Raw genomic sequence first — 19710 nt, 5'->3', positions numbered from 1 at the left:
GCCACTGTCAGTGTATGTATCTTTACTTTTGTTTGTATTCCGCTGTCTGCTGTCTTTCGTAGTGTCTCTTTTTTGTATTGGAACAATAATTAATTGTGAATATCTCATACTAATATTCAGTAAATCGATATATTGTTTGCAATTGCAAAACTGTTCTAAAATTTATTATTATTATTATTATTATTATTAGCCATATGGTGCAAGGAAGCCTGAGGCTTATACTGCACCAGCGAAAAAAAAATTCCCAAGTTACCCTGAGAGAGAGAGAGGGAGAGCGAGAGAGAGAGAGAGAGAGAGAGAGAGAGAAACAAAAGTAGAAAGGAATCACCAAGAAAGAGAAGAATGATGATATCCAGCTCAGGACCCTGGGTGTGCCAAGCCCATACTCACCAGATGTGAGTCCCAGGAACTTCTCATGCAAAGTTCTGGCCTTTAGCTATTTTCATACAGTGGTGGCTCCACTTATTAGGCATATAGGTAGGGGCGCAACAACTTTCGTTAGAACTATGAACTAACGAGGTGTGCACTCTGTATCTTACTTCTCTGTGGCTCTTCCTACCCTGGGTAAACAAAAAAAAACAAAAAAAAAAAAACCCAAAAAAAACCATGGTACCCACCCGAGAGACCGATTAACTCAGGCATATTGTGAAAAAGATCGATAAAAGAACTGTTTGCGCTATAGAGAGAGAGAGAGAGAGAGAAACAAAAGTAGAAAGGAATCACCAAGAAAGAGAAGAATGATGATATCCAGCTCAGGACCCTGGGTGTGCCAAGCCCATACTCACCAGATGTGAGTCCCAGGAACTTCTCATGCAAAGTTCTGGCCTTTAGCTATTTTCATACAGTGGTGGCTCCACTTATTAGGCATATAGGTAGGGGCGCAACAACTTTCGTTAGAACTATGAACTAACGAGGTGTGCACTCTGTATCTTACTTCTCTGTGGCTCTTCCTACCCTGGGTAAACAAAAAAAAACAAAAAAAAAAAAACCCAAAAAAAACCATGGTACCCACCCGAGAGACCGATTAACTCAGGCATATTGTGAAAAAGATCGATAAAAGAACTGTTTGCGCTATGGACGGGAGTTGAACTCAGCTCTTTCGCGTTAGTTTTCAGTGTGAGTGGAACTGGAATGCTACCAACTGTGCCAAGCACGAGAACTACTGGTCTCCTGCAGAAGTAGAGAATTTATAGCTTCGCCTTTCAACACCTTCCCTGAAATGTGGGTTCCAAACCTGTATGAAGTAATGAAAATGTGGACAAACCATTTCATAACATAAAATGAGATTACCGTCTTATTGTTTATACCGGCAAAATTCCTGTTTATCATTGCAAAACCCTAAGATTCATTTTCCTGTCAGAATTCGGCTGAAGAATTTATGACATATAATTCGAATCATAGGATATAGAAATTATACGTTCAAGTTTTATTTAAAATGTATATGTAATTAAATACGTACGCATCAAACTGAAATAATGTACACTTTGTTATCCTTTCATTATCGAAGTCGTCAATAGTTAATGGCTTCAGTCGCTGCTATGGTTATGTTCGTCATTGGAGCTATGCGCATGTCTATTATAGTACAGCATAACCGAACACGTAGCAGTAGGAGATCTGCAGGATGTGGTTCCTGTGTAGCAGGAGGATTGTCAACCGCAGTCAGGAGAAACTGCGGATATACAGGATACTAGTTATTACAATTTGCAAGTGTTATTGTAATTTGTAAGTATTTCAGTGTATATTAATTTCCGGAAATGATTTATTTATAAAATCGTTGGACAGTTTTTCAAGGAGCGAGGAGAACCAGAGCAAGCACATATTCCATTCAGTGTACCTTCCTTTAGCAACAGACATGTCTAATATTGTATATTATCATATACACAGAGGCGTATAGATTCAACTTCGTGGTATTATTTATTTTTACTTCAGTTGTGTTTCGTTGGCTGTATTCGTTGATGGATGTGTGAATAATGGAGCACTGCTGTAAAGTTGCGAGAAGCTCACTGCATAGATGTATATCGTAATTGATTTTAATTTTTATGGCTTAAGAATTCCTTAAGTTTGCTTGTTTTGCACTGGTTTTCTGGTTTTCTTTTGTTCCTTCTTCGTTATCAGAAGACGTGACTTTGAAATAGCGAAAATAATAATTAAAACGATAAGCAAATTCGCTTTTCATAAACATAATTTGATATGTTTTGGTTCGGGACACCGTGCTTCACTTTTGAACGTGTTTTGCTTAACAGAAAATCAGAAGGGTTATGATGTCCACATTTCGATCATGTTGGAAAAGCTAAAAAGAGAGCTCCAGTTTTAAATAAAACTTCTGTGGCCTGCTCGTTAAATCAAGAGCACATCCGAATTTTAAGATCTTTTTATTGATATTGTTTGGAAATGTTGGAACCATCATCTTCAGAAGAAGAAAGTGAAAATGAAACCGTAGAGGATGAAAGTTCGGAAGCAACTGTGCTTTCTGCTTCAGCAACAAACTTAGAAATACCACGCAGTGGTAGTGTTTCACGAAGTCTTTCACCGGCTAGTGCAGTTGATACCCTAAGTGTTGGAAGTGGTTCACAATCACGATCAAATAGCCTTGTTCGGCCCTCCAGTCCAAGTCCGTCGTTAGTTAGCGAAAAAGAAAAGGAAAAAGATGAAGTTGACAGAGCGGAGAAAGAAGAGGAAGAAAGGAAAAAACGATTACAGTTATATGTGTTTGTTTTAAGAGGTATTGCCTACCCATTCAATGCAAAACAGCCAACTGATATGACAAGAAGGCAATTAAAAATTACAAAACAGCAGTTGGAAACTATACAAGGAAGATTTCAGGCCTTTTTAAAAGGAGAAACTCAAATTGCAGCAGATGAAGCATTCCAAAATGCAGTACAGAGCTACTTTGAAGTGTTTCTTAAAAGTGATCGTGTGCAGCGTATTGTGCAAAGTGGTGCTAGTTCAGGACATGATTTTCGAGAAGTTTTTAAGAATAACATTGAGAAAAGAGTTCGGAGCTTGCCAGAAATTGATGGTCTCAGTAAAGAAACTGTTTTAACTTCTTGGATGACTAAATTCGATGCAATATTTCGTGGTGATGAAGATACTAGGAAACCCCAGAGCCGTTTGCAACAGAATATTGCATCTGAACTTATACTCAGTAAAGAGCAATTATATGATATGTTTCAGAACATTTTAGGAGTGAAAAAATTTGAACATCAGTTACTGTACAATGCATTACAGGTAAGATTCTTATGTATATTAAATGTGAAAGTATATATTATAGAATTTTGGTTATTTTATTAAGCTTAATAGAAGATACAATAAAAAAAAAAAAAAAAAGGACCGACTCTTACTTAAACATATTTATAGATATTTTTATAGCTAATTATCATATTTATAGATAACTGTCATTAATAACTATCATAGATAATTATCATTGAAAATTTCAAATTAACAACCCTGGATAACAATCATCATCATCATCATCAGCCATTTTCCATCCACTGCAGGATGAAGGCCTCTCCAGCAACTTTCCAGTTCCTTCTGTTTTGAGCACTGGCCATCCATTTACTACCCGAAAACTCATGAATGAGCTAGAAGAAAACCCAAGATGAGCTAGAAGAAACCTTCCAGGTTTTCTTCTAGCTCATCTTGGGTACCATTCTGTTATTTTCTTAGTCTGGTATTGTTATTTTCTGATATTTTCTTAGTCTGGTATTGTTATTTTCTTACTGTGGTATTGCACTGACAGTGGTAGAGAATGAAAGGGACCTGGGGGTGGTTGTGCAGGCAGATATGAAGTTCTCTGAGCAGTGCAGACGGGCTGCAAGAGTAGCTCATGGTGTATTGTCAATGATATATAGGAATTTTTCTAGCAGGGATAAGGAGGTGATTATTCCCTTGTATAAGGCAATGGTCAGGCCACACCTCGAGTACTGTATACAGGCCTGGAGGCCTCATTTCAAGAAGGATGTAGAGCTGCTGGAACGAGTACAGAGAAGGGCAACAAGATTAGTGAATGGAACAAAGGGGTGCTCTTATGAAGAAAGGCTTAAGATTTGCAAATTACAGTGTCTGGAGACTAGGCACCAGCGAGGTGATCTGATAGAGGTGTATAAAGCATTGAATGGTTTGAGCATGCTCAATGCTGATGGGATTCTTCCTCTCGCTCAGAATAATCACCTGAGAGGGCATAAATTCAAATTGAGGAAAGACAGATGTAGGATAGATGTGCGGAAATTTGCCTTTAGCCAACGAGTGGTTGGTTGGTGGAACAGACTTCCATCCCTTGTCGTGGAAGTTGATAGCCTAAATAAGTTTAAGGCTCAGCTGGACAGGTATTTTGAATGAACAGAGGGGTGAAGTGGGAGTGATTTTTTTTTTTTTTTTTTGGCTGATGCTGCATAAGTTTGCTTTCTTGCATCAAATGCCTCTACTAATGCTAATGCTAGTCCATCTGTCATCATGTCTTCGAGTTATGTGTCCTGCCCAAGACCGTTTTAGTTCTTTAGTTTTGATAAGAATGTCCTTTACTTGAGTTTGCTGCCTAATCCATGTGTTTCTCTTCTTATCTAACAGTCTGATTCCCAGTATAATTTGTTCCATTCTTCACTGTGTAGTTCTCAGCTTCTCTTCCATTCTTTTGGTGAGTGCCCAAGTTTCACTTCCATAAGTCATGGTGGGGAGTATACATTGATTCATTATTTTACGTTTCAGACAAACAATACCAAACAGTACCAAATGGAAACTATTTACAATGTTTTCAAACTGCAAAAGAACTTCCCCAAAATTACTTTTTTGAAAGTCCCTCATCGCATTTGTTGTAGTCATTATAATATTTGCTTTATTGGAACATCATTTTTCCCCTAATGGGTTCTTTTGTGTGAAAATAAAATCACATGGCATGATGCCATGGCCGATCAAGCACAACGGTGCATAAGGGTAAAAATTGGAGTGATATGGCATTAAGGGCAAGTTGCTGCAATGGTTAAAGGATTGAGTGGGAGACAGCAGAGAGTGGTAATAAATGGACACTGCTCTACATGGACTAATGTTACTAATGTTATTAGTGGAGTTCCCTAGGGTTCGGTGCTGGGCCCATTGTTGTTTTGTGTATTTATCAATGATATCGAACTCAGTGGAGAGTTTTTCACAGTCATATGGCATACAAAAATGCCTGTGTATGTAGTTTGGGAACCACAGTCATATAGTAATATCCAATTTTTACTTGCCATGGATCAGGTCTCTTTCTTATGGTTGCATATTTTAAGCACTTAATGAATTCAAAGTAAATAGGGGCTTATTAACAGTACGACCTCGTGTTATGTATTCACGATAAATTAATCCTTTGAGTCATAAAAATAATTCCAATAACTTTATTCTTCAACCTATCATTCCAAATATTTTTCTTCCTTGTGTGAAAAGTATTAAAAGTAGAAAAGCAGGGGCGGGGAGATTCTATTTGAGAGGAATTATGCAGGTTGTAAAGTTTACACTTTTTCTTTCCTTGTCACTGTTGATCTTTGAAATCTTAGTTCACAATTTCAAGCAGTTATTTTGAAATTTTGTTGTTTCCCCCCTGACCTGCTGATGATGATGCTTACCTATGGAACAAAGAAGTTGCAAAATCTTTTTTTATGTTTAAAAAATCAGATGTGTTGGTGTAATGTCATAAGATAATTCAACTTGAAAAGGACTTTTTTTTTTTTTTTTTTTTTAAATTTATTATTTGATAATTGGCCCAAATAATGCGTGGGAGTTCATGATTTGATGATGTGCATAGTCCCTCCTACTATTCATCATCCATCAGTGATTTTGCATTCATCTCTGAAGTGCTACAATTTGAAACCCAGAGGCTCACATCTGGTGAGTATGGCCAAGCCCATATCTCTCTCTCTCTCTCTCTCTCTCTCACACAGGATAATTCAGAAATTTTTTTTTGTCTGGTGCAGCATAAGCCTCAAGCTTCCTTGCACCATATAGCTAATAATAATAATAGCTTACCTCTTAATAATCTCTTAATAATAATAGCTAAACCGGGAAAAACTTTGGCAGATTCTACGTGAAGAAAATATCCCATCCCAACCCAACTCCGGAAAGCGATCCAAAGCCTATATAAAAACTCAAAAATCTGTATAAAATATTCTAATGGCCAACTATCAGACCCAATTAACACCAATAAAGGAGTGAAACAAGGATGTGGACTATCACCAAATTTATTTAATATCTACATCAATAAAATTCTTAAAGAATGGAAACAAACAATTAACAACGGAATACAGTTGAACAACAGGAATAAAATCCAAACTATATTATATGCTGATGATCAAGTAATAATTGCAAAATCTGAAGAACTACTACTGGTAGCAGCAAATGAACTTAATAAAATAGGTAAAAAGTACGAGATGAAAATCTCCACTTCAAAAACAAAATCAGTGGGATTATGTGGAAAAAACATACAAAGAGTCAAAATTGTTATTGGTGATAAAATAATAGAACAAATATCTGACTTCACCTATTTGGGAAATTTAATATCAAATGAAGGGAAAGACATCTACACTAAACTACAAAAATATAATAAAATGAATGGAACGATTAAACGCCACTTTGGAAAACAAATGCAACTGAAACAAAATTACGACTGCACAACATCACTTCAAAATCAGCCCTCTTCTACAGCTGTGAGACTTGGGTCATAAATAAGAAAGATGCATACAAACTAGAAGCAGCACAAATGAGATTTTTAAGACCATTATTAGGCTTTACAAGGCTAGACCACCAAAGAAATTTAGATATCCACGAGAAATTAAAAGTAGATAACACAGTAAATGACATAAAACGGATCAGAAAAAATGGATCAGCCACATAGAAAGAATGAACCCAGACCGGATCCCAAAATTAGCCTTTTTGGTTGACCAAGACAATGATGCCGAGATCAAGACTACCTCCAAGAGCTACAATGGAACAGGTCTTAAAAGACCTAAGCCGGACCAAGTTCATGATGATGATGATGCTTACCTATTGACAAAATCTTTTCACCTTATGGTTCAACAAATATTTCTTTAATCATTCAGGCTGGTTTCTTCAACAAAAAACAAAATTGCCGATCTTTATTGAAAACACAACATTGTATGAAAACAATGAAATTACTTAGATATGATATAAACCATTAAATTTTAATACTATTGTATTGAAATTGGTCTATTGTCAATAGACCTATTGACAATATGACAATAGACTACCCTCTGTTTCATACTAATAGCCTAAAAATTCTTTATTAGCAATAGATAAAAAATAAACCTTTGCACATGTGTAACTATTGCTTTTTCTTACCAATTTTCAGATATTATTTGTGAATTTAGGCCTGGAGCCTTTTGATCTTACCTTGTATAACACATTTTGTCAGTTTTATATCAATGAAGACTTCTGAAATCCTACATTAACAAGAAATTACTTACTGTATAATAAAAACAAACGAACAAAAAAAAAAGATAGAAATAAACCTTTATGCATGTGCAAATGCCATCTACTGTAAAAAAATCTAGACATTCTAGATTACGAAATAAAATAATAAGTTCATATCCATTTTATTTCAGATATTTTTAAAAAAATTCAACCCAGGAATCATTTTCTTCTACTTTTTTTAGAGTGTTATCAGAAACTGACACAATTATATACAAAGTAGGACAAAATGGTTCCAGGTTTGAATTTTAAAAAAAAATTAACAAATATGGGTCAGTTTCTTATACCATTTCATTGTTATACGAAGGGGTGTTGCAAAGTTCACAGCCACACTATGATGCAGTGGACTCTAACGTAAGCCAATGCTAGTATCAGTAAAACGTGCAAGAAAGAAAGCTTAAGTAGCATCATCCAAAAGAAAGAAAAAAAACTAATGAAAATTAAATTTAAAAAATAAAAATAAAAGAACCAGTCTTACTTTCTCTGCTTGCACTTATATATTTCTTTCAAGTATTTATTCTCCTTAAATTTTAAAAACTTCCAATCTCCACAAGACTAGGTGGGAGTTAAGTGCAACAGTCGGTCACTCTTTTACTAAAGGAATATTTCCAGACATTTAGTCTACAATTATCATCACTCAATTTCAATTTATGCCTATCTTCTCTGCATGTGTGTGTGTTTCAGTGTCTAAAATTTAAAATTCCTCTGGCATTAAGTTTATTTAAACCTTTTGTGCCATTTTGTGGAAATTGGAGATGATGAGTTTTACTCTAGTGTACACTTTGTATTTAAGAAAGATAAAAGGTATAATGGGGTCATGTATCAACACACCACTTGGAATAGAGTGTTTAAGTATGGAGACATGATATAAAAAAAGATATTGAATTTTTTTAAAGTGTCTAAAAGATGGGTAACTTGCATGGTGAGATCGGCAGAAGGGCAACCATATGAGGAGAGACCTCATACAGAATGCAGTAGCCAGGCACCTTAGAGTGGACCGCATTGAGATTTTATGTCTCTGAGATGGGTTAGTGAAATGACCATAAATTTTCATTATGAAGAATTCCAGAACTTTGGGCATAAATTCAAATTACAGGGGATGAGGTTTAGACCAGTTACCTATTATGTGAGGAGGGAAGCACATAATTTGTCTATTCTCTAATATACATTTACTTTTTTTTTTGACTGGGTACAGCAAAAGCTTGTGCCTTCTATATGACTAACCCTAATTTTAATACTAATACTTTCAAGGCCTGACACTTCTATTAGGTTTAGGTTCCCCCAACACACACACACACACACACACACACACGCACACACACACACGCACACACACACGCACACACACGCACACACACACACACACACACACACACACACACACACACACACACACACACACACACACACACACACACAGTAGCTTACAAAACCCAAGGATTGTACTGATACGAATACCACTTTGTACTCTTAACAAAGTTGCATTAAGAATATGCAGATAACCACTTTTTAACATTAGCATTAGTAAAGGCATAATACAAATAAGCTTATACAGTATCAGCCAAAAAAAGAAAGAAAACAAAAAATTCCCATTTCGCCCATCCATTCGCTCTAAAGGTTTGTCCAGAATTTCTCTAAGCTATTAACGACACATGGAGGATTGTTCCAGCAATCAACTACTCACTGGCTAAAGGCAAATTTCCGTACATCTATTCTACAACTGTCTTTCCTCAATTTGAATTTATGCCCCATCATGTTCATAATCTGAGCAAGAGGAAGAATCCCTTCAGCATTGAGCCTGTTCAAACCATTCAAGGCCTTGTACACTTCAATCAGATCACCTCACAGGTGCTTAGTTGCCAGACATTGCAGTTTGCAGAAATAAAGCCTTTCTTGGTAAGAGCAAACCTTTGTTCCCCCTCACAAATCTTGTTGCCCTTCTCTGTACTCATTCTAGCAACTCTACATCCTTCCTAAAATGAGGCCTCCAGACCTGTACACAGTACTCAAGGTGCAGCCTGACCATTGCCTTATACAAAGGGATAAGTCACCTCCTTATCCAAGCTAGCCAACCCTTCATCGATATCATTGAAAAATACACAAAGCAACAATGGCCCAGCACTCAATCCCGGGGACTCCACTAATATCATTACTCCACAATGAACATTGTACATCGATTACCACTCTGTCGTCTCCCATTCAACCATCCCATTATCCACTGTAGCAACTTTCCCTTAATGCCACACTGCGCCAATTTGAACAGCAGTCTTCCATGTGCAACAGTATCAAATGATTTCCTGAAATCCAAGTATAAACAGGAAGTATGAATCCAAGTATAAACTTATTAACAGGAGAGATTGCTTCTATAGGGATGGGGACACACTTAAATAGAAAGGGTGCAAGAATATTTACTGATGCTGTTGAGGCAGCGTTAGGTTTGTTGGGAAACTGCTAGCTTGGGGGGGGGAAGGATATACATGGACTAATAGATTAACAGTAGCCACTGGCAGAGGTGAAAGTGATTCTTGCACTGCTTCTATTGGAATGAACAGGCCTGGAAAGCAAGGTGCAGGGGATTCCAGAGATTGCTGGGAGCCATTGCGGGACAAGTAAATACATCGGCTGTGTTAGGGTAGCTCAGAATAAGAACAGGTGCATGTATATTTGTGTGAACACCAATTCTAGGAGTTTGGTAAATAAATTTGATGTGTTGATCAAAACATCAAAGGCAGATATGTTGGGATATCAGAGACGTGGTGTCACACAGATAGATATGGAATGCAGAATTGGAATTTGTGGAGTACAATATGTACAGAAAGGATAGACAGGACAGGAAGGGAGGAGGGGTTACAGGCGTCATTAGCAGTAATAAAGTATGTTGGTTACTCATTCTCTTGCAAGGCTTTTGGGGACTTATTGGATGATTGTTTTCTACAGTAGCATGTTCGGTAGCAACTACAGGTAGTAATACTCTTGATCTGATTATCAGCAAATTGGAGCACCTGTGAGATGATCTGATTCAGGTTTATAAGGAGGCCTTGAATGGGTTGAACAAACTGAATACCAATGGGATCCTTCCACTTGCTCAGTTTAAGATCCTGAGGGAAAATTTTTTTTTTTTTTTTTTTTTTTTTTATGTAAACCACAAACATGAGAGGTATTAGAACCAATAGTACTTAGTACCATGCTTGGGTTGGAGGTTGAGAAGTTGACATTGAATTTGAACTTCGGTAGACTGTAATTTTCAGGAAATACGTATGAAGGAAGGTTGTTCCAGAAAACGGCAGTTGAATGAATAAACGAGGAAGATGAAATGTTGGTTCTGTGAGTTTGAAGTTGGACAGTAAAGGGATGTTGGTTCTGTGAGTTTGAAGTTGGACAGTAAAGGGATGTTGGCTGGTGGCTGCATGTGTTCGGACTGTTTTGAAAGAGAGAGCAGGAATTATATAAGCCAATTCAGAAGAACAGTGCCCATGGAAATATTTGTAGAAGAGGCATGCAGCAGAAACAATACGTCTATGCGACATTGAGTGAAGAGTCTCTGTTAGAGATGAATCATTAATTAACCTAACTGCCCTCTTCTGAATGGAATCAAGAAGCCTGAGTGAGGTTTTGGGGGCACCATTAGCATTAGCAATAGTAGAGGCATATGATGCAAGAAAGCAAGCTTATACAGCATCAGCCAAAAAAAAAAACACTTCCACTTCACCCTTCGTTTGTTCGAAATACCTGTCCAGCTGAGACTTAAATTTATTTAGGCTATCAACTTCCACAACAGGGGATGGAAGTCTGTTCAACCAGCCAACTACCCGCTGGCTAAAGGCAAATTTCCGCACATCTATCCTACATCTGTCTTTCCTGAATTTGAATTTCTTCAACAATTTCTCCTCCACTTTACTCTCATTTATTATAAGATTATCTAGCTTATTGCCAGAGTTGAATACACCTCTGGCATTCCCCCTCGCTGAATAACTCCTCATGTGTGAATGTCGATTCAAAATATTCATTTAGTTTGTTAGTTGTCTGAGCAGGATCATCAACAGTTGAACCATCGATATCAAGTGGACCAATCTGATTCATCCTCTTCCTTCTAGAGTTTACATAAGTAAAGAACTATTTGCTGTTTTTCTTTTCATCCCTTCCCAAATATTTCTCGTAATCTGCCTTTGCCTGCCTACTTTGTAACTTGGTTTCAGATCAACTTGTATCTATCATAGGCTTCTGTGTCACGTGTTAATTTATATGTATCCCATGCATTTTTCTTCTTTGCCATGTCTCATTAGTTCATCTGACATCCATTTACCTTCAACAATATTTCTTAGTTGGTATGTAAAGACTAGTAGCTTCAAAGATAAGTTCTTTAATGTTTCCCATTTCGAATTTGCTGTTAGTAGCATCATCAGTTAGTCCCACTGTATAGAATTTAAATTCTGTCTCAGACCATCATAGTCGCCTTTACGAAAGCAAAAACCCTTCAGTTTACTCCTGATGGTGGTTACCTCTTTGAGTAACTCCCACTTCAGCACACTGTAATCACTGCCACCTAGTGGTTCCTTTATCTACAGATTCTTAATCCTTAAGAATCACTACTGATAATCAAATCAAGAGTATTACTCCCTCTAGATGTGGCGCTTCCATAGCCAGGTGGGAAGGAGCAGCATTGCGTAGCACATGCTTCTTGATTAGACTGAGGTTTGAGACCGTCACCAACAAATACGAAGGATGCGGAAAGGTCAGGGAATGACCACCGCATATCCCTGAGCAATATGGCCTTAGTTGCTAATGCTCCTAAAAAAAAAAAAAACCAAAAACCCTCTGGTTGCCTCCCGAACATGCCGATGTAGAAAAGAATCATCCAATAAATTCACAAAAGCCTTGCTAGTGTGTGAGAATCCAACCCACAAATTCCGGTCAATATCTGGGAAATTAAAATCCCCCGTTATAAGACTCGCTGATTTATTGGCCCACTCTATTTCCCTGTGCAGTTTCTTATTATACTCATCAGAGTTATTAGGCCTATAGCACACTCCTACTCAATTTTGATCTCACAATGCTTATGCCACACCAAACTGACTTGACACTGCGCTGTCCAGTGATGTTGACTGGCTTCACTTCCTTGGATTTTGTGTGTCTTAACTAATAGCATAATCCCTCCTCCCTTTTTATCCTTTCTGTACACATTGTACTGCCCAAATTCCAGTTTTGCATTCCTTATAGCTGTGTTACACCACGTCTCTGATAGATTCCATCCACGCCAGGCGCCTTTCTTGTGTTTATCTTCAACAATTTCTCCTTCACTTTTTTCTCAGTTATTACAAGATTATCTAGTTTACTGCCAGAGTTTAATACACCTCCGGCATTCCACTCCCTGAATAACTCCTCATGTGTGAATGTTGATGCAAAATATTCACTTAGTTTGTTAGGTACCTGAGCAGGGTCATCAACAGACGAACCATCGATTTCAAGTGGACCAACCTGATTCATACCCTTCTTTCTAGAGTTTACATAAGTAAAGAACTCTTTGCTGTTTTTCTTTGCATCCTTTACCTGCCTTTATATTTCTCGTAATCTGCCTTTGCTTGACTCACCTCCTTTGTAACTTGTTACAGACCAGCTTATATCTGTCGTAGGCATCTGTGTCACATGTTAATTTATATGTATCTCATGCATTTTTCTTCTCTGTCACATGTCTAATTAGTTCATCCATTTAGGATTAAATCTTGAACAATATTTCTTTGTTGGTATGAAAAGCCTAGTAACTTCCAAGATTAATTCTTTGAATGCTTCCCATTTTGGATTTGCTGTTGGTAACATCATCAGTTGGTTCCACCGTATAGAATTTAAATACTGTCTCAGACCACTGTAGTCACCTGTACGAAAGCAAAAACCCCTCCCTTTACACTTGATGGTAGTTACCTCTTGGAGTAAAGTCCACTTTAGCACATTGTGATCACTGCCACCTAGTGGTTCATTTATCTGCAGATTCTTAATGCATGAAGAATCACTACTGATAATCAAATCAAGAGTGTTACTCCATCTAGTTGCCTCGCAAACCTGCTCTAGCAGAAAACAATCATCCAATAAATCCACAAAAGCCTTACTAGTGTGTGAGTGACCAGACCCCAAATTCCAGTCAATATCTGGGAAATTAAAATACCCCATTATAAGACTCTCTGATGTACTGGCCCACTCTATTTCCCTGTACAGTTTCTTATTATACTCATCAGAGTCATTAGGCCTATAGCACACTCCTACTCTCAATTTTGGTCTCCCAGTGCTTATGTCACACTTAACTGACTGGACATTGCACTGTCCAGCGATGTCTTATATCTGCACTACACTGTGCACTTAGGGTTGAATTTGAAAGTGTCTGCAATTCTGCCCAGACACGATAGGAGGGAGTATATGATGAGAGCCTTGTCGATCAATTCGGCCCTGGAAAGATTGTGCAAGGCTCAAGGGGTAGAATTTTTTTCAGCCTGGACTGTACTTGTTAACAGGAGAGATTGCTTCTACAGGGATGGGATACACTTAAATAGAAAGGGTGCAAGAATATTTGCTGATGCTATCGAGGCAATGTTAGGTGGGTCGGAAAACTGCTAGCTTGGGGGGAGACAAAGACCAATAGATTGACAGTAGCCACTGGCAGAGGTGAAAGAGATTCTTGCACTGCTTCTATTAGAATGAGCAGAAGCCTGAAAAACAAGATGCATGGTATTTCAGAGACTGCTGGGAGCCATTGCGGTACAAGTAAACACATGGGTTGTGTTAGGGTAGCTAAGAATAGAAACAGGTGCAGGTATACTTGCGTGTACACCAATGCTAGGAGTTTAGTAAATAAATTTGATGAATTTGAGGTATTGCTCAAAACATCGAAGGCAGATATTGTTGGGATATCAGAGACGTGGTGTCACACAGATATAAGGGATGCGGAACTGCAATCTGGGGAGTACAACGTCTACAGAAAGGATAGACAGGATAGGAAGGGGGGAGGTGTTATGCTATTAGTTAAGAAACACATAAAAACCAAGGAAGTGAAGCTAGTCGACATCGCTGGACAGTGCAGTGTGGAGTCAGTTTGGTGTGACATAAACATTGGGAGATCAAAATTGAGAGTAGGAGTGTGCTATAGGCCTAATGACTCTGATGAGTATAATAAGGAACTGTACAGGGAAATAGAGTGGGCCAGTAAATCAGAGTGTCTTATAATGGGAGATTTTAATTTCCCAGATATTGACTGGAATTTGGGGGCTGGATACTCACACACTAGCAGGGCTTTTGTGGATTTATTGGATGATTGTTTTCTACATCAGCATGTTCCGGAGGCAACTAGAGGGAGTAATACTCTTGATTTGATTATCAGCAGTGATTCTTCATGCATTAAGAATCTGCAGATAAATGAACCACTAGGTGGCAGTGATCACAGTGTGCTGAAGTGGGATTTACTGAAAGAGGTAACTACCATTAGGGGTAAAGGGAAGGGTTATTGCTTCCGTAAAGGCGACTGCGATGGACTGAGACAGTATTTAAATTCTATACAGTGGGACCAACTGATGATGTTACCAACAGCAAATTCAAAATGGGAAGCATTCAAAGAACTTATCTTGGAAGCTACTAGGCTTTACATACCAACTAAGAAATATTGTTCAAGGTTTAGGCCAAAATGGATGTCAGATGAACTAATGAGGCATATGGCAGAGAAGAAAAATGCATGGGATACTTACAAATTAACACATGACACAGAAGCCTATGATAGATACAAGTTGATATGCAACCAAGTTACAAAGGAGGTTAGGCAGGCGAAGGCAGATTACGAGAAATCCTTGGCAAGAGATGCAAAGGAAAACAGCAAAGAGTTCTTTACTTATGTAAACTCTAGAAGGAAAGGGATGAATCAGATTGGTCCACTTGATATTGATGGGTCAAGTGTTGATGATCCTGCTCAGGTAGCTAACAAACTAAATGAATATTTTGCATCGACATTCACACATGAGGAGTTATTCAGCGAGGGGTATGCCAGAGGTGTATTCAACTGTAGCAGTAAGCTACAGAATCTTGAAATAACTGGGAGTAAAGTGGAGGAGAAACTGTTGAAGATAAACACAAGAAAGGCACCGGTGTGGATGGGATCTATCCAGTTATATTAAAGGAGGCAGCAAAGGAAGTAAGCAAACCCTTAGCCATAATTATGAGAGCTTCCTTCGACTCAGGGGAGGTACCCATAGACTGGAAATGTGCAAATGTGACCCCAATTCACAAAGGAGGATCAAAGGCTGACATAAGTAATTATAGACCTGTGAGCTTAACTTCTGTTCCAGGAAAATTAATGGAGGCACTGGTTAAAGAAGCACTGCAGGATCATTTAGACAAGACTTCAGTTATAGCTCAGACACAGCATGGTTTTGTTAAGGGGAAGTCTTGCCTGACCAACTTGATTGGATACTATGATGCAGTCACAAAAGAACTGGATGCAGGGAATAACTTTGATATTATATACTTGGATCTTAGAAAGGCTTTTGATACTGTTGCACATGGAAGACTGCTACACAAATTGGAGCAGTGTGACATTGGAGGCAAATTGCTGCTATGGATAAAGGGGTGGTTGAGGGGGAGAAGACAGAGAGTGGTAATCAATGGACACTGCTCATCGTGGACTGATGTTATTAGTGGAGTCCCTCAGGGCTCAGTGTTGGGTCCATTATTGTTTTCTGTATTTATAAATGATATTGATGATGGTATATCGGGATTAACGTTCAAGTTTGCAGACGATACAAAGGTTGGCAGGGTTGTCAAGGACACTACTGGCACTATGCTGCTGCAACAGGATCTGGAAAGGTTGAGCAGATGGGCTGAGAGGTGGCAAATGAAGTTTAACATTGATAAATGTAAAGTACTACACATGGGAAACAGCAACCCCAGAGCAACGTATCAACTCTGTGGTACAACACTGACAGTGGTAGAGAATGAAAGGGACTTGGGGGTGGTTGTGCAGGCAGATATGAAGTTCTCTGAGCAGTGCAGACGGGCTGCAAGAGTAGCTCATGGAGTATTGTCAATGATATACAGGAATTTTTCCAGCAGGGATAAGGAGGTGATTATTCCATTGTATAAGGCAATGGTCAGGCCACACCTAGAGTACTGTATACAGGTCTGGAGGCCTCATTTCAAGAAGGATGTAGAGCTGCTGGAACGAGTACAGAGAAGGGCAACAAGATTAGTGAATGGAACAAAGGGGTGCTCTTACGAGGAAAGGCTTAAGTTTTGCAAATTACAGTGTCTGGAGACTAGGCACCAGCGAGGTGATCTGATAGAGGTGTATAAAGCCTTGAATGGTTTAAGCATGCTCAATGCTGATGGGATTCTTCCTCTAGCTCAGAAAAATCACCTGAGAGGGCATAAATTCAAATTGAGGAAAGACAGATGTAGGATAGATGTGGAAATTTGCCTTTAGCCAGCGGGTGGTTGGTTGGTGGAACAGACTGCCATCCCTTGTGGTGGAGGTTGATAGCCTAAATAAGTTTAAGGCTCAGCTGGACAGGTATTTTGAACGAACAGAGGGGTGAAGTGGAAGTGGGGTTTTTTTTTTTTTTTTTTTTTTGGCTGATACTGCATAAGCTTGCTTTCTTGCATCAAATGCCTCTACTAATGCTAATGCTAATGCTAAGACACGACTGAGTTTTAGAAGGGTTGAAATCAATTAAGTTGTCTTTGCCCCACTGGAGAATTACCTGAAGATCGGCATTTAAGAAATTGGTAGTAGATTTTCGAGAATTTGAACCTGATTGAGCAGGACAAGGTTTCTCAAAATGGGAAGTGGAATGCAATGTGCTATCATCAGCAAAACTATGGATAGGATTTCCAGTCAATGGAAGAAGGTCATTAATATACAAGAAGAAAAGAGTGGGGGACAGAACTGAACCTTGGGGGACACTGGCATTAGTGGAGAAGTTAGAAGACAGAGAAGTTAGAAGCCATCTTCCATCACCCTCAGTGAGCGATCAGAGAGAAAACTGGATAACCAATTACTAAAAACAGTTGGCAAACCATAAGTTGGAAGCTTGTTTAGAAGACCTTTATGCCAAACATGATCGAAAGCCTTATAGATGTCAAGAGCAACTACTTGTGTTTCACCGAACCTTTCCATTGAATTAGTCCATGAACAGGTAACATAAGCCAGAATATCATCAGTGGAACGACACTGACGGAATCCATACTGGCGATCTTTGATCAGACGTAAGGTTTCTAGGTAGTTTAAGAGTTGGTGGTTAATTGATTTCTCCATTACTTTAGAAAGAGTTGAAGTAATTGGAATGGGACGATAATTGTATGGGAGAGATTTGTCACCCTTTTTAGGCACTGGCTGGATATGAGCAAATTTCCAAGCAGGAGGAAAAACACCTTTGGAATAAGAAAGTGAAAAAAGGCGGCAAAGAATAGGAGTGAGTTCAGGAGCACAGGTTTTGAGAACAAGTGGAGAAATACCATCGGGACCTCTTGCTTTCTTAGCATCAAGATTCGTCAAAACCTTCTGACTGACAAAATGGGATGGTAGCAGGTCAGCTTTATCCTTGGCTGAAGTGACAACGGAACCTTCTGGTTTGGATAGAGGGGAGCAGAGATGGGCAAGAGATCAGAATGCTTGGCTACCATTAGGGCAAGAAGAAAGTTTTCTACCCTTAGCCTGTTTAAACTCTAGTTTGGACTGATTAATAACTGCTTTACAATTGTTGCGAGCTTTGGTGTATTGCAGAAAATGAAACTGAAGAATTAGAAACAAGCCCATTACTATATGCAACATTCTTCACTTGAACAGCCTGATCGCATTTATTGGAAAACCAAGGTTTAGATAAAGGACAAGATTTTAAAGTGGAGTGTGGGATAGAGGATTCCATTCCTGCAAGAATAATTTCACTGACACGATCTGAGCAAACTTTGACATCAGAAGTTTTGAAACAGTAATCCGACAAAGGAAAAGAAGTCTTGCAGGTCATCCCATTTTGCATTCTTGTGATGCCAAACAACACGAGGTTGGGAATAGCCATGAGATAAAGGTTCCATTGGAGAAGAGACAATCACCAAGTTGTGATCTGAAGTGCCTAAAGGCCCTCTCACTTCAACCTTGAACTTAGAAGGGTTGTTTGTGAAAAAAATATCAAGCGTATTGGCTGTATGATTAGGAATGTGCGGTATTCTTGTAGGTAAATGAACAGTCTGTGAAAGGTCATTAGTAATTGCAAAAGCCTCAACATCTCGACCAGCTGGGTTGGTGTGATAGAAAACGGAAGCCAGCTGGAGTTGCGAACATTAAAATATCCAAGGAAAATTACCTCACTGTTAGGAAATTAGACTGGAAAAAGTCATGTTGCAAATAGACGAAGTCAAAGAGCTCCAAGTGATTAGTGGGGTTAGGAGAATGGTAGAGACAACAGATGAATTTGACACAATGAGGTAGAGAGATTTTAAGCCAGAGAAGATCAAAGAGAGGAGATTCCAAATTTCCAAGTTTCTGACAGGGAATAGCAGAACGGACATATGCACAAGTACACCTTTGAGACGAAAGGAATCATACAGCGAATAATTTCGGCATCTGAGTTGAGCAGTAGTTGAATCAACCGATAACTGAGATTATGTCAGAAAAAGTACATGAGGTTTGGTAGACTTCAAGTTTTTTTAGGTGGTAGATGACTTTCATCAACCGGTGAAATACCACTAATTTGCTTATTGGAGGCTTGAAGTGGTGAAACCCATGTTTAGTCTCTAGAGCAAAGTTTCCGGCCTCCCCCTCCCCCCATACTTCTCCTTCAACCCATGCACAGTACTAAGTACTATAGGTTTTGATACCTTTCGTGATTGGGGTTTTTTATAAAAAAAAAAAAAAAAAAGAAGTGGAAATGGACATCGTTGAGATTAGAATTGAGACCACGTATATTTGTGAAATGAATGAGGAAGTGCTTGGGAGGTTTAGATCTTTACGCAGATAAGCTTGCTCTGTTAGTTTTACAATTCATGGTGTATTCAATAGTAAGAAAAATTGGGTGGGTCATGCTGTATGAAGTAATGAAATTTTTGGTTATGGCGTACATTTTAATGGTAAGAATATACCCAGATTCTTGACATAACGTGGCCTTGACAATTCTCCCTGCATACACACTACTTGGACTCCCTCCAATCACTATCTGGCAGAGTAGAGATAGCAAGATTATACACTAGCTGATGCGGAAGCCCCCTAGAATGTTACTTATAGGTTCGGTCTGGTGTACT

General features: G+C 38.6%; 1 protein-coding gene across 4 annotated transcripts in view; it reads left to right on the top strand.

The window, feature by feature from the left end:
* Window positions 1–1613: 1613 nt before the first annotated feature.
* The window catches only part of Cadps (calcium-dependent secretion activator 1), a 1208856-nt gene continuing 1190759 nt past the window's right edge, over window positions 1614–19710 (top strand). For all 4 annotated transcript variants that reach the window (XM_090389907.1, XM_090389906.1, XM_090389908.1 and 1 more), the window contains exon 1: window positions 1614–3228. In XM_090389907.1, coding sequence (XP_090246033.1) covers window positions 2392–3228 — 837 coding nt within the window. In that variant the 5' untranslated portion in view covers window positions 1614–2391. The remainder of the gene's footprint in view (window positions 3229–19710) is intronic.

The sequence above is a fragment of the Mastigoproctus giganteus genome, chromosome 2 (genome assembly GCF_048544385.1).
Source record: "Mastigoproctus giganteus isolate SK-2022 chromosome 2, ASM4854438v1, whole genome shotgun sequence".
NCBI lineage: Eukaryota > Metazoa > Arthropoda > Arachnida > Uropygi > Thelyphonidae > Mastigoproctus > Mastigoproctus giganteus.
The sequence above is the reverse complement of the archived record's forward strand: the minus strand, read 5'-3'. Positions and strand labels throughout refer to the sequence as shown.